This window comes from Leuresthes tenuis, unplaced genomic scaffold (assembly GCF_036924035.1).
Source record: "Leuresthes tenuis unplaced genomic scaffold, fLeuTen1.0.hap1 SCAF_9, whole genome shotgun sequence".
In the NCBI taxonomy this organism is placed as follows: Eukaryota; Metazoa; Chordata; class Actinopteri; order Atheriniformes; family Atherinopsidae; genus Leuresthes; species Leuresthes tenuis.
The window spans coordinates 14,056,036-14,077,779 of record NW_027325363.1 but is presented as its reverse complement, the minus strand read 5'-3'; the positions used below and the strand labels follow the sequence as shown (position 1 = coordinate 14,077,779).

The 21,744-nt window shown below is 40.0% G+C and overlaps 1 protein-coding gene across 5 annotated transcripts in view; it reads left to right on the top strand.

Annotated features, from left to right (window-relative positions):
• The first annotated feature begins 1,058 nt into the window (after nt 1-1,058).
• dock10 (dedicator of cytokinesis 10) overlaps nt 1,059-21,744 on the top strand; it is a 59,382-nt gene continuing 38,696 nt past the window's right edge. For 4 of the 5 annotated variants that reach the window (XM_072392454.1, XM_072392455.1, XM_072392458.1 and 1 more), the window contains exon 1: nt 20,571-20,977. In XM_072392454.1, coding sequence (XP_072248555.1) covers nt 20,819-20,977 — 159 coding nt within the window. In that variant the 5' untranslated portion in view covers nt 20,571-20,818. Of the gene's footprint in view, nt 1,301-20,570; nt 20,978-21,744 lie in introns of those variants that run through there. The other variant, XM_072392456.1, reaches the window with a different exon arrangement.

The window sequence follows — 21,744 nt, the reverse complement described above, 5'->3', positions numbered from 1 at the left end:
CAAGTCAACAAGGACGAATGACAACTACACTAAAGAATCCAAGAGCAAAAAAGACAGACTTCTGTGACGTGCTCAGCTTAGTTGGAGAGTCTGTGTCACAGTAAATACCAACTGGTTTGTTTCTCAACGACATTTGTTTACTGTCATCAAAGCAAGGGAATTATTTCAATGGGAAACTTTGTTGAATTTTGTCAATTTTCTTTTGTCTGTCACACCAGAAAAAAAACCAAACAAAAAAATAAAAATGGGAAACATTTGGAAGATCTTACTGAACTAAAAAAGAAAGTTTCACATTGCCTCAGACTTGCAAACGAGGAAGTGATGCTTATGAGCACAAGAGGAATGGAAACCGTCTTAAAAGGAATGATGTTTGCTGAACATTCACCTGTAAACTACAAGCTGCGGTGTTAAACGGGCTGATGCCAATAGATTTTGAACCGTGTCGTTCTTTTAAATTGGAATATGACCCTTTGAAGGGCATTTTGATTATGAAAAGATAAGTTTGATCGTGGGAAAGCATTTCGGAATTTCCTCGGTTCTACCGCCAGATGTCGCTATTGCCATATGAGTTTCCATATCTTGCAACCACAGCTGTAAATGCTGCTCCATCCTTCCTTGGTCGTGACAAGACTGCTGATGAATGAAAGAAAATTTCAAAGCCACTCGTCAGAAGTGTGTAACAGTATTGACTGACATATTGAATCATGTTTAACAGAAGCTCAAACTGACACAAAACGTTGAATGAATGTAAAGCTTTCATAAACGAATTCCGTTTTAATAGTGTTAAAATATAAAAAGCAGCCTATGTCAGCCTACGACTTAGAACTGAGGTCATTGCAGCACTATGAAAATTACGTGCTTCCTGTACAACATCAGGCTGAAGGAAGACATGCTCTGGAATTTGTGTTCCCCTTCAAAATTAAAGCACCTCTCAAAGTAAATAAACTATTCAGTGCTGGCTCGTAGATAGTATTTTAATTTGAAAGTCACAGCCATACGTAATATGTTAGATCCAAACTAACTTGACGTCATCAGTATACTCTGCCTGCTGTGCGTGTGTGAGACTCCGTGTGTGCGAGGCGTGTGTGTGTAAATAGAGCACATTAGGCTCATGTTAGGAGCGAGGGCCAGGGACTGACTGTTGCAGAGATTACTTGATTGAATTGCGCGCAAGGACCGCTCAGATGAGGAGATGGCAGCCGAATCGACCCGGAGATTCACCAAGAACCTGCTGAAACCGGGGAGCGCGGCGGAGATACGGCAGACGGCGTGCAACGCAGTCAGACACTCCGCAGTGACGGTGAGTGGACCTGTGTGGACTGGAAAAAAAACATATGTATGTTGGCAGTGGAAAAACGCATCACCACCTGTCGGCTGAAGCTTCAAACGCTCTTGTTTAAAGACCTCGAGACGTCCAACCCATATAACTAAAATCAAAGTGCGTTTGATTCGGAATGATCTGCAACAGCCGCACCACTGCATCGTAGCTGGAGCAAACCCGGCATTGACATTCATGTTGCATCTTTCCGTGCAGTGGTTGAGCGCAAGCAGCAGTGCAGCAGTGCTGTTCGGCTCTATTGATCCTGCAGTGGGAACAATTCAATAGACCATAACTGAAATTGATCGTTTTACAGCAAGAGCAGGAATCAACGCATTTAATTTCATCACATACTGATAAAGAGCGGATATTGGCTGAAGATGTGACTAAAGTCGTAGAGCCTATAACATCATACTGTGGGTTGGAGTTAATTTCACGATATCTCGAAAAAAAATTAATTAAATGCAGATCAAATCAATGCAATGCAAATCAACGGTTTGGTAGTAGGTCGGTGTGATGCAGCGTGACATGCAGTGGTTTACATCTGTCCAGTGGTGCACAAAAACACGCCGGGAAAGACGCCGGAGGGGGTTGACTGGGAGGGGGCTCGACCACTGGCTTAATTTTCGACGAATTATATTGTCAGGCTGTTGTGTTATTGTGGAATGTGAAATATATGCTTCAGTGGGTGTGTCACGCTTTATTCTGAGAGGCTCTGATTGACAGATAACATTGTGGAAGGAGAAGGGATAATCCAGGGGAGGAAAACAGATTGTGGGACACAAGGACATGTACAGAAAGGAGAGAGGAGAAGGATTTGTGTTGTGATGATGTTCTTTTTATTCAACTGGCAGAGGACATATCTACCTTTTGCGTGCGCGCGTATGTACGTGCGTGTCAGCTATGGAGATTAGCACAGAGAAAGGTCACTCCTCTTCTTTTTGCTTCTACTCCACATCCTCTTCACTTCAGTGTTAGTGTGTCAGTGGGACAGACGTATTACAGAGTGCGTAGTGAGAATTGGTTGTACTGAAGAGGGATAATCTAATATTGCATGGCGGAGGACAGGATTTGAATAATTGTGCCACTCACAATGAATGAAAGGCTTTTTCAGTGTCTACGGCTTCTCCCTGAAAAATAAACATTTTCTATGAGCAGCTAGATATTGATATTTGGTCTCCTAAAAAAGGAGATTTTTACTGACTGAATGCGTCTATCTGCCTGAAACAAGAGGCACCTGAATAGCTCATCATTTAGGGCATCAAACATGAACATTATCTATTAGACTTAAAAAAAAGTCTGGCATGATACTGACATTTTCTTGCAAGATTGCATCTGTTTGTGGTGTGCAGCAGTGGTTCTGCCCATCAGTACGTTAAAAAAAATGTCATATTAGTACATATTAAGAAATGTGAGAGTTATGGTATATTGTGAACCATAAACATGAATGCAATGAAATGAGTTTGAATGCACCAAACACAAATGGTTGGTTTACAATGACAACTTTGTGTTCATAAAATCTGTTTTGTCTTTTTTCAGGCTATTGTCAATCCCGTGTATCAGGATTTGATGTTTTGGATGCTATTCAGGTCTAGCTTCGTTTTTCTGTCCTTTTCACCTTTTTACTGCTTATTTTTGCGCCGGCATGCAATTAATTTTCAGAAAACCCAGATTTTTGATTAAAAAGATATTGTATATATTCAAGAGATTAATTCATATTACATTATTTCATATCAGACAGACGTGTGAGGTCAGTGCCGTCTGAGTTTACTTTGTAACAAGCAGCAGATATGTTATAGCCATGAAGCCGCGAACACTTGTTGGTGCTGATTTGCTTTACTTGACATCACATGCCTTGTGATGTGACTGTTGCGATGTCAGTGCTGATTCTACTCATTTTTCCACGTGTTATGGGAGTCTACACCATCTGAAGTGATCTTCATTTTGGCTCGGTTAAACAGAAAGGAGACAGAGACGATAATATCGATAACATCTGTGCTTTGCCTTCTTTGAAGTATTGAATCTATCTGTTTGAAAAATCCTAGTTTGTTTTCGAATATGTTCATGTTCAGATTAATTAGTCTTTTCTCTTTCATAAACTGGTTCTGATGTTCTTTAGTAGATATAGTTTTCCCACTTGCTTTGCACGAGGCGTTTGGTGATTTTAAAATAACCTGATCACAAAAAACCCGTGAGTGCTTAAGCATTACAGTGAGCAGGTCCAGTGGATGGCATTTTGCTGCTATATTTTGGGCTGACTTTAGAGGGAAAGGTATTTTCAAATCATTACTAAATCGTTCTGATTGATCCTTTTCCTCTGAAATGTCCTTATGCCAATGGGAGTAGTCTCCTCCAGGTCAGTGAACATGCCACCATCCAATGTGCATGGCAAGACATAACTGAATAGTTTGTTGAATAAGAAGATGATCTGAGTCATTAGTTGTGACTATTGCAGTCACTATATGTCCAAGCAATAGAACATCAAAAGGAGATTTTGTATGGTCTCGTCAATCTCCCCACCCCAATGTTCTGGCTACATTTAAAAAGGACACTTCATGTTACTTGTCTTTTTCCTTTGATTTGTCGCTAGTATGCACATTTCCTAGAGAATCAGATGAATGATATGCAATTGATTAGTGGAAAACTTTTCCTTCAGATTTTGTTGACACACTATGACCTATAATCAGTATGAATATCACAGTGCAAGCTGTAAGTTGTTGTGTAGTACTTACTCGAACAGGCAGCTATTTGTGACAAGTGATTTTGTCGACGAGAAAGAAGAACTGAAATGGAAACCATGACTAATATTGTCAGCAACACCAGTGTGCTCAAAAACACCTGATTTTTTTTCTTTGTCATCCTCCAGTGTGACTTGCTAATATAGTTAGTATAAAACCTACGACTTTATGTTTAAAGGTGAATATGCACAGATAGAGGGTGCATAGATGTGGAGAGAAAGGTGGAGACGAAACTCGACAGAATTATGTGTGTGGATATGCATGTAGGAGGCTTGGGAGCAGGCTTTGGTTAAGTTGGTGTCTAAGTCTCCATACACATGTGCACATGTGTGAACGTTTTTTTTTGTGAGTGTGTTAATGCTCAGCTTTTGTTGGCTGAAAGAAAGCAGGTCAGCAGAAACGGGCCCTATGGCATAATACTCAGTGAAGAGTTAAGACTCTCACTCTATGACCTGGTCTCTTTTCATAGTCACCATTTTTATTCATTCACTTGATGTCACCCCCTCCTGTCTGACTTTGTTCCCCTTCTCTCCATGCACTGTTTTCTTTACATTTAAGCTGCATGCAAGACCCTTTTCGCCTGTGTTGCTTGCTGTCCCACTGCTCTGTTAGGGTCCCTACTGAGGTTAGATCAGTTACTTAGGTACATGTGTAAAAGTATCTGTTCTTGTGTGCACAGCATACATGATTACCTGGTTAATCCCCCTGGTGCGTGGCTGCATTTTTCCTCTGATGAGCAGCTCTGTGAAAGCAATCACTGCACTGGGAGTGTTTCTCAGAGTGGTTGGCCCACCCATCCTCAAATATGCAGGGAGCATGGAGGAGCAGATCCACAAAAGATTAAGGAACGTAAAAATGAGTAAATGCTGGCTTAAAGAAAAAAGCAGTTTTTTGCTTCAGTGACCACTGGATCTTCCATTACATTGTGTTCTAGAGTCTGGCTGACACTGAACTTCTTTACCCTAAATAATAATGATATTAAATAAAAAAAAAACAGACTGACAGTCGCATAATATGTTCTATGTAGAAGTTACCAGGCTGACACCATATTAAACATTGCTAAAACGTATTATTTAAAACATCCCAACAACAATGTCCTCTGTGTTTTGGACCATTGGGAGCATTGATCATAGCTTTCAGCAGAAATGAGCAGCGGAGCTGTGTAGACACTAGTGTCATTCTTGTTGTGACTCCGGCTGCCTGCTGGGATGCGCCACATGTCGTACCATGCCTCCAAGATGCCAGCCACACCAACCGCACAGCCAGAGACTGTGGCCAGCAAGCCCACCCTGGCATCACTGCAGCTCAGTTTGTTTGCCCAGTAGGACAAGGTTGCTTGTATGCACTCACCCTCACTCTTTAGGCCATATGTGTGCTCATGCCTATTAACATGGTGTCCAGTTTTTGGTATTACATCATTATGGTCCTGTGTTCCCTTTGGCAGATAATGCCACTTTTTGCTCTTGGCATTATTGGTGTCCTTATGGCACCACTAGCTTTAAGCCTGGTCACATATTGACCATTAGCGTTGCCCAGTTCCAGTCTTTGGGCATTTTGTTACAAACAAGTGTCTGATGTTCAGTCATAGAAATGGCCTTGTAATACAGTTGTAAGATGTACATACATTATTTGCGTGTTTTTTTTTTTTCCCTTATAGCTTTTTGACTACAAATCATTGGATAGAGATATGTTGTTGCTGTTCATGATGAACACTTTCCACAGAAGTCTCAATACTGTGCCTTTACTCATCATGTCTTTTCGTTTGATTGCAACTGTCACTTTAATTTAAGCTGTTTCATTTTTGATAACATCTCAGTGACATCCAAAAGGAATCTGCCACCATGGTCTGTTTTTTAACTGCCAGAATAACTTCTTGGATGGTACTCATATGTCTTGTTCTGGCTACACTTAAAAAGGACAGTTCATGTTGCTGTTTTTTTCCTATGATTTGTCGCCAGTATGCACACTTCCTAGAGAATCAGATGAATGATATGTAATTGATTAGTCTCTGATTGCAATTGTCCCTTTAATTTAAGCTGTTTAATTTTTGATAACAGGATAATAGGAATCTGCCACCATGGTCTGTTTTTTGACAGCCAGAATAACTTCTTGGCTGGTACTCATCTGTCTTTAAACGTGTGGACTGTATTGGTGATAAGCTGAAAGTACTGTGTAAGTGTCTTATAGTTTATCAGCTGAAAAATGTGAAGGCCTCTGGTAATGTGGTCGTCCACCAATGCAATTCACATGCACGCTCATGTTCGTGTTCTTTTCCTCTTTAAACTAATCACCAGATCAGCATGACAAATTGCTTAAAAGTGATTACACACCCTCATGCTGTGGCAGAAAGAAGGCCACACTTTGGTTCAGCCTCAAGTGCTTCTGCTTCCTGTAGATTTACTTTAAATGTGCAACTCAGAGCTTTTGGTAGAGGTTCTGAAATAGTGAAATAGTTGTTATATCTCTCTGACTTCCCTTCAACTTGTAATTTTTACATACCCTAAGACTGTGACTCATTAGTTTCTAATTCATCTCACTGTATATGTTATAGAAAAATAACTTTCTCTTCTATAATTGCATTAATGTGACATTGTACTAGTTTAATTTTTGTTCTGCTTTATCTTGATCTGTATGTACATCAACCTTTATTACTTTATATTATTTATTTTTTGGCTTCTATATCAGTCATGCTCTGCATTGTGTCTCTGCCTTTTTCTATTTTAATACCCTAACCAGGCATATATGTTTGTCTGATGCTAAAATGTGTGTCAACCAGTGTGAGGCACACATTTGTTGGTCGGGGGCACTCTTGGTAGACATGCGTCAGTAATATGTTGTGGCTGTATGATGCACTGTCTCGACTGCCCGGGGTGCATTGTGTGCGACTGCTGACCTGCCTATTTATCCAGCATACATGGCTCTATGTGTGTGTGCGTGTCTTTGCGTGTGATTGTATCTGTGTTGTGATTTAAGCTGTGGTAAAATCTAGCATATTTTGTCAATCTGTCTGAGTCTGTCAACAGTATGTTGATTAACTACTAACAGCATGCAGCACCAGCTAATATGCCTGACTGATGTCTCTTAGTCCAACTGATAATCCTAAAAAATCAATTGTCTCATTGGATAGAAACTGGTTAAATTAGCAGTTATTACTCTCCAGCTGCCATTCTTTTGTTACCACGGTAACAATGATTGGTCAATTAAAGTGGAATTCTAACAGGAAGTGCTCCTGTCATTCCTCACATACATATCTTGTCTTTTTCCTTCCTAGTTTATAACAATATCTCTCTTACAGCACCCCTCTGCTCCCACGCCTAGTCCTCTGTACTAAGATGTCATATTTATCAATTTGTGTGGCGTTTCTTGACTGAGACTCATTCTTGTATTTGTACTTGTAACTCACCTCCCACAAAAGCTTGCTGATCTTTAACTACATCTTTTATCATATTTAGTGCTTTCTTCTACTATCTACTATCTTTCTTATTTCTTTATCCTAAAATGACTGCTAAGATTTCTCAATTAGCAGACATTTAATATTTGCAGATCCTGGTATTTCTGCCACCCACCACTTATTACTTCTGGGCAGGGGAATGTAAAACAGAATAAAAAGTAAGTCATTATTGGGCCAGACATCACCCGTCTTAATCATTTCAGATAGCTAAACCATAAAGAGGGGAAATCCAGTGAGAAAATGAGGGGAAAAGGGGTGAGAAGAGGAAGATAAAGATTATGTATCTTTGTCATCTGTCCCAGAAGACTTTATACTGAACCTCTGCTACAGATAACTCGCTGTCCTATAAACACGCCAATCCTAAGTTTGTTCTTTATCTGTAATTGTAATTAGTATTTTTTTCACAAAATGTTTTCACATGCCTTGGTGTCTTATATTTGTTTATCCGCTGTTTCCACAAGTATGAATGCTACCAACTTCTCCGGCCCCTGTGGACATTAATGTAAGTGTTCCAGTTGTTCAGGAAAGTTGGCTTCACAGCACTACAGCAGCTATGCTGTTGGCTTTATCCCCAGAGAGTCTGACAAAAGGCTACCTCACAAATCAGCAGAGACAACACTTCCTTGTATGAATGCCAATAAAGCTTTTCTCTTACATAAGTTTGGGTTTTGGAAATCATAATTCAGCTGTGTAATAGAACCGTGTAAACGAGAGTGAGAAAAGACACTCTTCCAGCAGGAACAATCATGAGAGGAGCTTTTGGACTTTGCCTGAACGGATCATAAAAGTTGGAAATTAAAAAATAGTTTGTGAGGAGTTTTGGCTTCAGTTGTCCACCACCATTCATGGATTAGAACAATAATTCTCTTGGGGTGTGGTGTAGCTCAGCTGGTTCAGTAGGTGCCTCATGTACAGAGGTTAAAAGTCCTCAACACAGCCACCCCAGGTTTGAGTCTCGGTTAGGGTCCATTCGCTGCATGTCATCCCTTCCTCTCTCTGCCCTCATTTCCTGTCAAGCAACTTTCCAATAAAGCACTCACATTTAAAAAAATATATAATGATATTAATGATATATAATATAATTATTTGAGATCTTATTCAGTAATGTAGTAAAACTGTTTTTGGAACACCATATTTCACTAAATAAATGTCTTGCAGTATTCAATGAGGGTTGCTAATGTAGAGTACAAGATTGTCCTTTTGAAAAACTGACAAGAAAACAAGATGCCTCTGGGTTGATGGCTGCCACTGTCGGACAGTTTCATAAAGCACACCCTGATAAGACTGATTTACAGAGATAAAAAAGGATAAAAAGACTAAAACATGAGTCATGCTCCGAAGGATCCCAGCGATACACGAAAAATAGATACTCTTGTCCACATATTCAACATTTTGTAGTGTGGCAATCTTATTATAAACTTTAGAAACTGATAAAAACTTTTAGATGGCAGCATATTCCAATAGTCATTGTTTTTTGATGGGCAACGTTGTCAACCCTCAATAATAAAACATGTAAGCTTAATTAAATGTATTTGTCCAACTCTAAACATGGATTTTTTTTAGCATCTAAATCTAATTGTGATTTTAATTCTAACCCTAATCATGTATCTTTTTAACAGTTCACCCCTGAGTACAGCTATTTACATTTGAGAGCAAAGTAGTAAAGTAAGGAACTATGGAAAATGTGGAATGGCCAAAAGCTGTATGTCTGTAGGGAGCTGAGTAAGAAAAATGGTTATTGTCCAATTTTTTTAATCCTTTTGGTTAAAAATGCTACATTTTGTACTTTGGACCAACTTAGCAGTTACATGTTCTGTCACGATATCTGATTCTCAAAAGACACATATTAAGAGCTAAATCAGAAGTAATGCTAATGGAACTTAGTTTGAAGACACCTAGAGTAAAACTGGCTTTAAGAAAAAAGTCCTATGATTTGATAGTATGCTGATATGACTTTTCCAGTTTAGTTACAATTTAAAAATTGTAACTAAACTACTCATTTCCTGACAAAATTCCCTGATTTAAAAAAAAAAAATAAAGATCTATGAGTATACAAGGTTGCCAAATACATGATGCATCTTTAACTAGGTTTAAAGGTGAGCACAGAATCAAAATGCTTTTTTGAGTGGAGAGAACTTTACTCTTACTGTATGTTTGTGTGTCTGTCACTTCTTTTGCTCAGTGTTTCATTACCTACAGCACTCCAACAAATGCAAAGGATGTGTCAAAGTGAAACCTCACTTTGTATGCGCCTCTCCACTTCAGTTTGCGTGTATATCAAATCAAGCTCTATATAGTGTGTCAAACCAGATTCTCAGGCTGTAACCTCATAGATTTTGTTTGTGCATGTTCTGATAATGTGAAACAGGATGTCATGCTCGTTCTGTCTCTGACACATTTCTGATCTTTGAACAAGTCAGCACAGCAACGCTGAGCTGTGTAGGTTTTTGTGGCACCTTTGTCATGCTTGTACATTTCACTTTAGATGTTTTATCAGCAACGTGAATTTATTCTCTTCTTCCTGTTAAAACTCCCCCTCACCCCATTTCCCCATCTCTGACTCTGTTTCAACATTCATGTTGCTGTTTGCTTCTCTATTTGCTCCCATATGGTATATATGTATGTGTGATTGATATATATATATATATATATATATATACATATGTGCATGTGTGTATATGTATTAGCACTATGCACTGGGGAAAATGAGTAGGTCATTTGTTAAGAATGAGCTTCACACAAATTAGCCATGTTTGCCCAAAAGTAGAGGGGGCTTGCACTGCCAGGCCTTGGTGTGTGGCAGTCCTGATATTCTCAATGACTCATTCAGAAAGGACAGACAAATAAAAGCAAAGAGAAAGCAGAAAAAAAAAATCTTAGCCTGTCACTGTCACTATTGAAACTGCCTCCTGCTGAATTCCCCCACTGTTTGAGCCCTGCTTGATGCACTGCACAGTGATGTCAGTAGTTTGTGTGCTGGATGTCAGCACAGGAAATTACCTTTTTTTTCCCCTTCTTTTAGCTATTGCTTTGTAGTGTCACATTCCCATTTGTAGAATTGTATTAAAAGGAGGAGAAAAATTTGTTATGTCCACGTAGGATATCTGAGTAGAAAGAAAGTGTGTGCCTGTGTGTATGGTAGTGTTTGTGAGAGGTCACATGAGAGGAGGAGTGACACAGAGTGAGAGAGGTCCCAGGGGCTCCATGCATTGTGCTAATGTACGTTCACAATAGGCTCTTTGGTTGAGGCTTCAGAGCCAGTGAACTGCTCCATTTAGACTTAGCTGACTAGGCTTTGCATCACTGAAGCTGAACTTTTATTCACTTTCTCTTTCTCTAAAGCTCCTCATCCAGACTCACCGTCCTGCCTTCATAGAACTCACCGACCACTTGTCCATCCAGACTCTTTTCACAGTTCTGTTGGAGGGGGTGATGCAGCGGTTGTGGGGGTCCACTTCACATACTGGACTAAGAATAGCTCAGTGACTCTGCCAGTGAATTGCAGTCTTGTCTCTCTCCCTCATACTACATTCCAGAGTAGGAGGCCTGAATATGCTGCTGCCATCGCTGTCCGACCCCCATGCTCTGCTACCCTCGCACAAGATCTCATGCTAATACACACTTCTTGGCAGTGATACGAGACGTGGACTTTCCCTCATTAACCGTATTCAGCATCTGGACTAGTTGAGACAGACAGAGCACAGGAGCAATCCAACTGGGTACGATGTAAATAAAATGTCAGATGCTAAAGTCAAGAAGTTGTACATCAAAGACACGTTTTTATTGCATCTAATCCACTGGGAGCTTTATTTACTCTGCTTTCTACCTGTTCCTTGTTAGCTTTGATCAACACTGCTAGACCATTGATAATCCCTTTTCACCATTTCATTCCTCCTGGTTCTTGTGTCAGGAAGAGCCAATCCCGCTTTAATAAACTGTGGCAGCAGTGGATTTGTTAATCCTAGCATATCTTTGATAAAAGTTTGTAAAACTACCAGGTGAGATATGCTCCTGGTTATCCTTAGATATCTATCAATATGGCACTTTACAAAATCAGTCCAGCTAGTGTCCACTGATCATCATTACGCCTCTAATATCTGTTCTCTTGGTGGGTACGTAGCTCTCTTATCTCTGCCGTTGTGGTGTTGACTCTTCACAAAATCAATCCACAGTCCGCTATTCAAACACAGTGTGTGTAAGTACGAGGGATGCACAGATAAACTGATCTAACATTGGTATCAGCTTGTATATATTGTCATTCCCTTCATACACAGCATGTTGGCTGCAGGACACTAAAACAGTTGGTAATGGTAACAGGTTGAAGTCTTTTGAACCAGTCATTTTCATGTATTTATTTATTTTTATTTTAAGGTCATTTTTTTATATGAGAGTTGTTTTTAAAAGTTTGATGATACGTTTGTGTGCATAAATGTGTGCTTATTGAGAAATGGTATAACGAAAAGGTTAAAAACTACTGTTCAGTTATTTTTATGAAGCATGTTTACTTTTTCCCTGGCATTATAGGATGGTAAAACATTAGGTATCAGCTGTTGATCACCAGCCAAATTGTTATTTTTAACTTTGGTATTATCTCAGAATTTCACAATCAGTGAATCCCTGGTAAGTACACGCACATACAGATCATAACTGCCATGGTATGGAATTGTTAGCTTGGCCCTCCAATCCACCAAGCATAAATCTGATTCTCTGACCTGGTGTTAGGAGCCCCCCCCATCCGCAGTGCTGCATTTAAACTGGCATGTAACAAAGTTAATCACACTCTTCTCATTAATTCTCTTAAATTTAGGTAAGCTTCCCAAATTATGCGAATTGTGACGTCCAAGCAAGATGCATTTCTATGATGAAGACAGAACATTTAGCTTGCTGCTTCACAGAAACAAAGTTAGATGGCATGTTTAGCTCATCTGCAGATAAAACATTTCAGCAGGCTTATGTAAACTACTGTAGTCAGCTTTTGCTTGTGCTCTTACTGTATATAGTGGCGCTATGAAAATTCCTTCCTATAAATCCCAAACAGAAAATTATTACCTAGTTTTTATCAGTTTCTTATCAACTATATCAACTAAAAAAAACATCCAAATTACAAAAAAAACATGGCATGACATCAACCTCACACGTAATACTCTCAAGAGGTTGGCTCACCATTATGATAGGGATTAAACCATACAGTGCTCTTGTTTGTTAGATCTGTAACATTCTTCACATTATTCACATTACCTCCATCTTTCTCAGCTCAGCTGTCAGTTTCACCTGTAGAGATTAACCTCTGCTGGCACAAGTTTAAGAGATTTCTTTTTTATGTTAAGGACAACCCTGGCATTGTTGTTTCTAAATACCCTTATGAAATTTAATACTTTATCCAAGTCTGCCAGTGGCACAGGGTGTCCTCAGTAGTAAACAGATACAACTTTACAGTGGTTCAACCTCAGATTAAGTCTATATGAGTTATAATGATTCTTAAGGCTGCAATGGTCAGTGTGGTCCTCCATTTATCACATATATGCATCTGCCAGCAGATGTTCAGCCACGTGACAGATGTAGAGATCAATTAGTGTCAAAATCCCGCTCATTGTTATTCCTATTGACGAACACAAAGAGGTGTCACCTTGACATCTGTCCTCTAGCATAGCCCAGAGCCAAAATACTCAAAAACTGAAGACAGTAAAAGGTGAGGAAACCATATAGTGATTATGTCAGAGGGCAGGAATCTGTAGGAATGTTGTCTTATCCTTGATTTACAGGTTTGCTGTATGTCCGTGTTGTCTCAGTATTGTATTTCTTGCCCTCTATCTTTTTGTGTGCGTGCTGTACCTCAATTTTAGAGTGCCTTAACTGTCACAAGGAGTCGAAAGGGGATCTGCTAAAGAAATAGGAAGAAAGCATGAAGGGGAGGCAGATTTTGAGTCTGTAAGATAGTAGATGGGGGGTTGGAGGAGGAGGGAATAGGTAAAGGAGGATAATACATATAATGAGCATGAGGAAAAATCTTCAGGGCAGCTGCGTCCTCAGTCTAAACTGGGACCTCAGGGAGACAGAGCAGTGCTGAGTGGGCGTCTGGTAGGTTGTTAGCGCTGATGTGGAGGTTACACAGAGGTTACATGTAGGCTTTGTGTAGGTGTCATATGTAGGTGTCATGACTGAATGATTTATTGCAAAGTAAGCGTTTAAAGTAAGGCTTTTTTTTAATTACAGTGCCTATGTAGATGGAACAAACGCTGTCCAGAATCACGCTGATATTATTGTTCTTAAGGCTCATAACTATAGCAGTTTATTACTACAGTATCCATTGTACTGGTGTGCGCTCCTGGCATGACTGCATAAAAGTAAATATTGGCTTGGGCCTGGTTTAGGATGAATATGCCAAGTTCAGGGTAAGGACACATTTTTCAAGCTAGCAGAGTTACAGGAAACAGAAATCATTTGGGATAATTGTTTGAGGAACAGTTAGGGTTTCCTAGTGTCAGTGGCCCAGGCATGAAGTGAATCATTAAAAAAAAATAAAAATGCCTCTGTTGTACAGATGGAAAAAAAAGTGTATATTCAACTTCACAGAAGATGGCTGCTTTTGCAAATGTTTACTGTTAGAGTACATTTGAAGCCGGTGACTTCCGTCATCTACATTGAGTCCTGAGACAGGACAAAAGGGAGGAGAGAACAACGGGGAGATGTGGAGAGATGCCATGTCGGAGACTGAATTAATGAGGCACCAGTGCTGTGATATTGTTTGTGTTACTGCTGCTCTCTCTGTGGCTGCTTTTCATTTCTCAGAGGTTGGATTTTTTTGTTTTCTTTTATGATGCATATTTATGCATGCTGGAGTCAGTGAGTTGAGGTCGAAGCAAATCAGACAGGTGGACAGGTACATGCTGTTTTTGTAGTTACCTCTATGAACACTCGGCTTGCAAAAGCGGTACATAAGGAAACATTAGGATAGTTGCAGCAATATTATGTAGAAATGTAAATGGTGCTTATTTATATTTTGATGAAGTGTCAAGATCTTGGTGGCTTACTGCCCTGGCAAATTGATGTGGACTTGAGCCAGGTTTGCCATATATAGTAAGCCACCTTTATTTCCTACTATAAAAACAACAACAAAATACAAACAAACAGTATGTGAAAAACTTTTTTATCGAACTTTTTGCTTTACATAAAGTTTATGGCTACAGATTAATTTTGCTTCCACTCATACCTGAATGGAATCCTTTGTCGAGCCCTATTTGATCTAATTTGCCAGCTGATGCTGTATAAACTGGTTTGTTCAAATGTCACGTGAATAAGGTTCTCGTGTATTTGTATATGAAAAATGGAAAACATTTCTACAGCTCTTTGGAGCGTGATATGAGTAGATGGTAAATGGAGTTGAGCTTCGCTGGTGTTTTTTGTCCTTTTCTGTTTCAAGTTTTGCTTTTGATTTCAAGTGGGAAATGACTCTAAAGAGAGTGAATGGAAATTTCTAAAAATGCCCCAGCAGTTGTTCCTTACTTGCTGCCCCTCTACCATATTTTTCATCTCATCTCCCCTCGCTTGCCCCTTCCCCCAACATCCCTCCTGCCTCAGGACTATAGTTCTAGTTAAAGACATTTTAATAGCTTCCTTCTCTAAACAAACCAGCTGCCAGAAGAAAAGATAGTATCTCTGGTGCACAGCGCCTCCTGGTGGCAATTCTTTAAAGAAAAAAAGGAGCAATAATTATGCAGAGGTGAGAAGACTGGCAGAGGAGGGCACATTGTCTTCATCCACACATGCTGCTGTGTTGAGTCCTCAGCACTAGATGGCATTGGCACTGTGCTGTAGCTCTGCTCTTCCTGTTACCTCCAGGCAACAGCTCCAATCAGAACCACTGCTACTACTTCAACAATAGACAGTAGTCTTCCTGTTTTTTTCTGAAGTCTGATCCAGGACACAGTGACACAATTGTAGGATTACGAGATCACATATTTGATTAATACTACTTCATAACCACATTGTCACATTAACATTGTTTTATAACTCTACACTTTTTTGCAACTGACCAGGCACTCATAATTTATCTAGTTGACTACAAACAGAGGGTGCAGAAACAAAATCAAAAAGAAGGCCATTTGAGACAGATGATTCTTTAAAAACTCATTTTTCTTGAGAAACACCTGAAACATCACTGAAAAATTAATCATGTCAAAAAGAAAAGAAATAGAAACATACTCCGTTTACACCTGATCTGCCTTCCTGTTTGTGTGAGTTTGTGTTTTGTGGTGTGGCATCTGCCTGGTGAGGTTTTACTGAGAACAGCAGAATGACTTTGAAACGATCACTAGTGATGGGATATTGTTTCAGAGTGTCAGATAAGATAGTCACTGCACATTGATGGTGATATCTTATAACTGCATGTCTCTCCATTATCTTATGTCTGCCCAGTACTTCTTTTCTCTTTTTTTTTTTACCACTAATCACCTGAATACATTTGTCAAGGATATTGGCACAATAAGCCAGACTGAAACATAAAAATCTAAAAATATTCCCCACTTGTAGCCTTCTGAATTCTCCTCCTGACTGTATTTGTCTTCAGCTGCTGAGGTTTTTGAGCACTTCCTTTCAGTGCAGTCAATGAACTTTCTCCACCTCTGCAACACATCAGAGTGCAACTATGGAGACTGCAGGCATAAAATGAGTTTGACCTTGTGTCCCCCTTGTTTCTCTGTGAGTGCCAGGGGCCAAACGGTATTCTTCTGAGTAACTAGCACTCTTGAGTGGCAGCATCCTTCCTGTTGTGGTTACCATGGGAACAGAAGAGTGTTTTCCCAAGTAAATTCAGTGCAGCACCACACCACATCAAATACTGCTGCCATGAGTCAGCCTCTAGCTCTACAGGGAGTCTAACTATAGCAAAGCTAACTGCTTACAAGGCAGCGTGCAGTACTTTTAATGGATTATGGTTTCGTACTTGGCCCGGTTGACTGAAGTATTTCAAGTCTGTGAATCTGCTTATGTTTGTCCTTTGCCTTAATAGTTACCCATCATACATATACAACACGCACACTCACATCAAACTGCCTACAAGCGTATCGTCGTTTGTATTGTTCGGGAGAGTTAAAAGTTCAGCTGGGAACGGAGGGATTATAGTGACTGAGGTTCCACAGCTGGAATATATTAACTCCACAAATGGTGGGAGCACTCTGCCCCGCACACCCCAATGATGTAATCTTCTACAGAGTTTCAGACTTACACAGTTTAATTCCAGTCACACACAAGGACACACGTGTAAGCTCACATAGTGTGTAAGCACAAACATGCACAATATACTCCCAACAGTTTATTTTATTGGTATTGTCATATTTGACAAATATCCTAAAAGTACCATGAACATATGCGATTGTTATTCTTTTATTTGAAAGTTTAAATGAGTCATATTAGAATTTTAACTACAAAAAACAACTTCACCAGTAACAGTTACATAAACCATATGCAGAGGAAATCTTTATGGGGAAAAAACAAACTTGACTGTTAACATGTCAGACCCTATTTCACAATTTCAATATATTTTAGATTCATAAAGACTTCTCTCCACCTAATGTTGTTCAGGCAAACATCCTCCTATCTAGAGTGCTTGGTGCCTACCTACGTCATGTCCTTGGGCTGGCTTATCCAAACAAGAAGGAGTGGGTAAGGGTGAAGGACAGCACACACAATTAGACAGCCTTTTTCTCTCACCTAACACCTCTGTGTCATGCCACACAGAACAGAGGAAGTCTTTCCCAAGTAGGGACCCAGCAGTGCAAAGTCCAGAAACAACTACTTGGTAAAGATTTTAGATTCCCTGAAGAAAGATTTGTATAGTCTGAGTGCTATCAGAACTTACATCAATAATAAATTAATGGATAAATAAATCATTTTGAGACTTGAAAAATTGGGTCCTTATGAATGTACCTCAGTTGATCCAGATCGTACTTGGAAGGCAGGAGGTCTATAGTTAATATTGTGAAGTTATTCTCAGTCTGAAAGAACTGCCTTGACATACACAAGGATCAGTTCCTGTGTGCCTTCTATTCAGCCCATCCACACTTCCCCCTTTTTTTCTATTTGATCAGATATCATAGAGCTACATTATGACACAGAGATGTAACTAATGATTTTGGTCCAATGTAGTCTTTCTGTGCTTTTGCTTTGCAGAGGAGTAAGCTGAATGCAAAAAAAACTCCCCTCATCAAACGGATAAAACTGAAATAATTCTTGTCAGCAGCAGACAGGAAAAGCCTGCACTCAGCATTGAGTCTTGGGACTAAAACTAACATCTACAATAAATATCTCGGTGATGTTACTGATAATGATCTACACAACTGAAATGAAAAGATAATATGCTATAAAGAAGAAGAAGACTAAAGTAGCTTATACCTAGTCCAATTCAGGGTCAGGGGAAGCCTGCAGCCATTGGGCAAAAGGCAGGGTACACACTGGAGGGGTTACCAGTCCATCACAGGGCCAAGAACAATTCACATTCACATCACATTCACATTACGTAGTAAACTAAATCCTACTTGCTTAACCTCCTACTAAGAAGATTTTCGTAGCATCATTTATTCGAAACTTGAATTCATTCATCTAAGATCTGGCAGAGGTTGGATAGAACTTGCTCACAGCAGCTCACATAATATTATAACTTGTTTGGAAAGGCAGGCACAGCGAATGAGACTACAACATCAAGATAGCTGTGTAACATGGGCACTTTGCTGGCTACCAGAAAACATGGTTGTGTGGGCATATTTGCATGACAGGACCATTGTAGAAGCCTGGCATACAAACAAAGCTAATCTCTGTTGCTTCTGTGTCTAATAGCTGCTGCTATAAAGCACGTTACACTGAGTAGCCTTTAGGGAGAGGCGGTGAGGAGGAGCTGATGATGTGTGAGGTTAGGGTTAGGGTGTTATGTTAATGTTTCCCTTTTTCTCCACTTTGTATGTTACATTGGATCCATGCCCCGCCATCTCCTACTGAGTGGGGCATGTTGATATTTGTGCACTGTGTGGGAGGTGGATTGCAGTTCTGCATGTGCATGCTTTGGTGTGAGTTTATGTGTGTTGTGCTGTTTATATTTAACGATGTAAAGCATTATAATAATGATCAAGCATGTGGGTGGTGGGTGGGATTTTCTGCCACTCTGACATAGACACTAAAGACCCTAATCATGACCTTACCAACATCCCCATGGTTACCTCTTGCTCACTGCAGACAACCAAGAGTGTGCAAATGTACTATATTTGATGTAAAACTTGTAAACCCTGCTGATGGCATTTAAAATTATGCATACATACACCTTTATTTGTAAAATAATCTCCCATATGACTCATGTTGTGTTTCTAAATTTCTGTTCTAATGCTTTCTACTCACAGTTTTGGTAGAATGAAACATGTCTTTTTTAAATGTATTGATCTTTAAATGAACATTACAAATCATTCCGAGTGCCACTGTTAGCTAAATAGTTTTAAATGCATGAACATAGCTCGTAAAGCTATTTATATATACAATCACATAACCCCCCTCATTTATCTTGCATCTCACATTTATAAACTTTAATTCATGAAATACTTTAATTGTAATCCCATTATGCAGATGAGTGGTTATTTTGTTCATTTGGGCTTTGTCTCGTTTGATTATGTGCACCCAAAAAAAGCACCGAATTGCATAATGATGAACCTTCTGAATGACGGGGTTTATGAAAATAAATGTCAGTCAATGGATAAATCTTATCTGTACTTTGATGCTCTCAGTGTGTTATTAAGTTATTTCAATAATACGTAAGTCTCTGAAGTGAGTTTTGCCTCCATCAATGAACTTCTTAGTGATTATTTTGAGAACTCTTGTACTGAGCAAAGACTGCTCATAGGAGATGTATTTTTTTTAAAGAGTGATTGATTGACAGGTGTCTCGGTCTATCACAGTAAGCTTGTTGGTCTGGTTCACTGCGCTTCAGCTCAGTCTTTTATTCTCAACACAGACGTACTGGCTCCAGTGTTTTGAAAAAGATGACAGTGAATGTTAAACCAAAATCAAGGCAGCATAACTCGTCTTCAAGCACTGTTGCACCCACGTTTCACGAAAAAAATCCATGTTTTAGTCTGCCTTTGGTTCAACAAGTACAACTGGCACAGAACACAAAAGGGGATTTTATGATGACAAGGATTTCAAATTGCTGTAAAACATATGAAAACCATTTTCTCCTGAGAATGCTCTTTCTTTTCCTCCAGTTCAGCCACGCTCAGTGAAAATAGAGCACGAAGAATAAAGCTAGACCAGATGTTATGGTGACATGAGAAAAATTAGAGTGGTGAAAGTGCATGTCGCTGGCATCAAACATCCAGGGGATGTAATGGAATTTGATGCATGGAATACGTCAATGTCTTCATGCCGTTCTGCGTGCTGAACTAAAGTTAGTTGGATTTCAGATGTTAGCTCTACAGTCCTAAAACGCCACATGCATGCTTCATCTGAAAAGCCACCCACTCCCCATTTTCCATCCACTTTGCGTTCAATAACCTCTCACTCCCGCCAGAGTGTCACTCTCTGCCAACTTCCCCTGCAACAGGACTGTAGCAGACACATGCATATGCATAAACACACACCCAGATCTCTGCAGTCTTTCTTTAGAAAAGCAATGATTTATTTTACCCAGTCAACATTATTGTGTAGAATCTGGACTCTAGGGCATCTGCAGGTCTTTAGTGCAGAAGCCACAAAAGCACAAACACAGGCAGCAGAACTCCAACTTGAAAGGGCTGGTGTAATTGAGAGACAAATGGAGAGATAGAGCAGCAGAATGAAAATCTGAAAAATTATGTCGGCTTGAGTTTGTGTGCGAGTCTGTGTCTGTGCAGCAGCTGGTTCTGGTCAGCTGACAGCTATTGCAGAGCGTGATTTGTTAGATGAGCTAGACTGGGTTGAACCACACACAGCTGCAGAATGTGTGTGTGTTGGAGGACGAGAGAGAGAGAGGAAAAAAAGAGAAAGGAAGGCAGAGAGACATGTAGGGCTGCCAGTGTGTCAGCTCAGCAACAGCAACATTAGGAGTCAGAGCCTGGAGCAGAGCAGTTCAGGAAAAGCTGATAAAGCTTGCAAAGCAGGACTGGTTGAAGTTAAGCTGGAGGGGAAGGTGAGGCGGGGTTGGATGGAGCCGTAGGTATTGTACTTGGCTTGAGCAGAGCACTTCACCTCTGGCTGGACCAGGGGCTAAACTGAATTCAGCTCTAAAAGACCAGGAAAAGCTCAGGTGAAGCCTGCACTACCACACTGGGTCAGACTGGGAGGCGACGGCAGCAGAGAATGGGTTGCTCGGCCAGTGTGGTCCTGCTCCTGCGCTCAGTAGGTGGAACAGACTGCGGTCACATGTGTTCACGACAGGACCAGATGTCAGTGGAAGCTGCAACTCCCACACTAGAGGGTTACACTACAACCAACTCACCTCTGACCATCATTGTAATGGTAACCAGCATGACTGCACTTCTAACTGCCAAATCTATGTGTGGGCAGGTAGTGGGATCTATATTATGTTGCAGTGAAGTTATTGTATGCTCAATGGCGTCATATTTTGATGTGTTTGTGTATGATTTTTTTGTGGATTTTAAACGATAAAGAAAGAAAAAGTCAGTCGATGGAAAAAGTCTATTTTCAGTTGGACAGATTTGAAGCTTTTGCATCTGCTGCTTGGCTTTCTGCATAATTTTTACTTTCCTTGTCCAACTTCCTCTTATGTATCATCGGATATTTGAAGCATTATCAATGATTTGGGATTTGGGCCTGGTTGTTTGCCCTCACAGCTGGGATGCAGAGGGACGGAAATGGAAGGAGGAGAATTGGGGGGGGGGAGGCATATGGGGTCAGACATGAGGAATCTAGTTTCTGTGGGAAAAAATCTGCTTTCTGTGCATATGGCTCACAGAGAAGATGATAAAAATAGCAATTTAGACGAACTGTTATTGATATAGTGAATGAGAAATGTTTCGCTGAGTGAATGAATGAATGCATGTATGAAAGAAAGGGAACTGACGAATGTATTACATGAAGGCACACGTGTGTTTCTTCTTACTTCTCTTTCAGTGCATTATGCACGCCAGCCATCTGTTTGGTATCTGCATCAACTATTCTTGGCCAGATTTCCTAGTTCCTAGTTTCTTTAAACCCTGTGGGAAAATGTTTGAGCTTTGGCAGTGGGGAGATCTTTTACAGTTTTGTTTCCCCTCCCCTTTTCC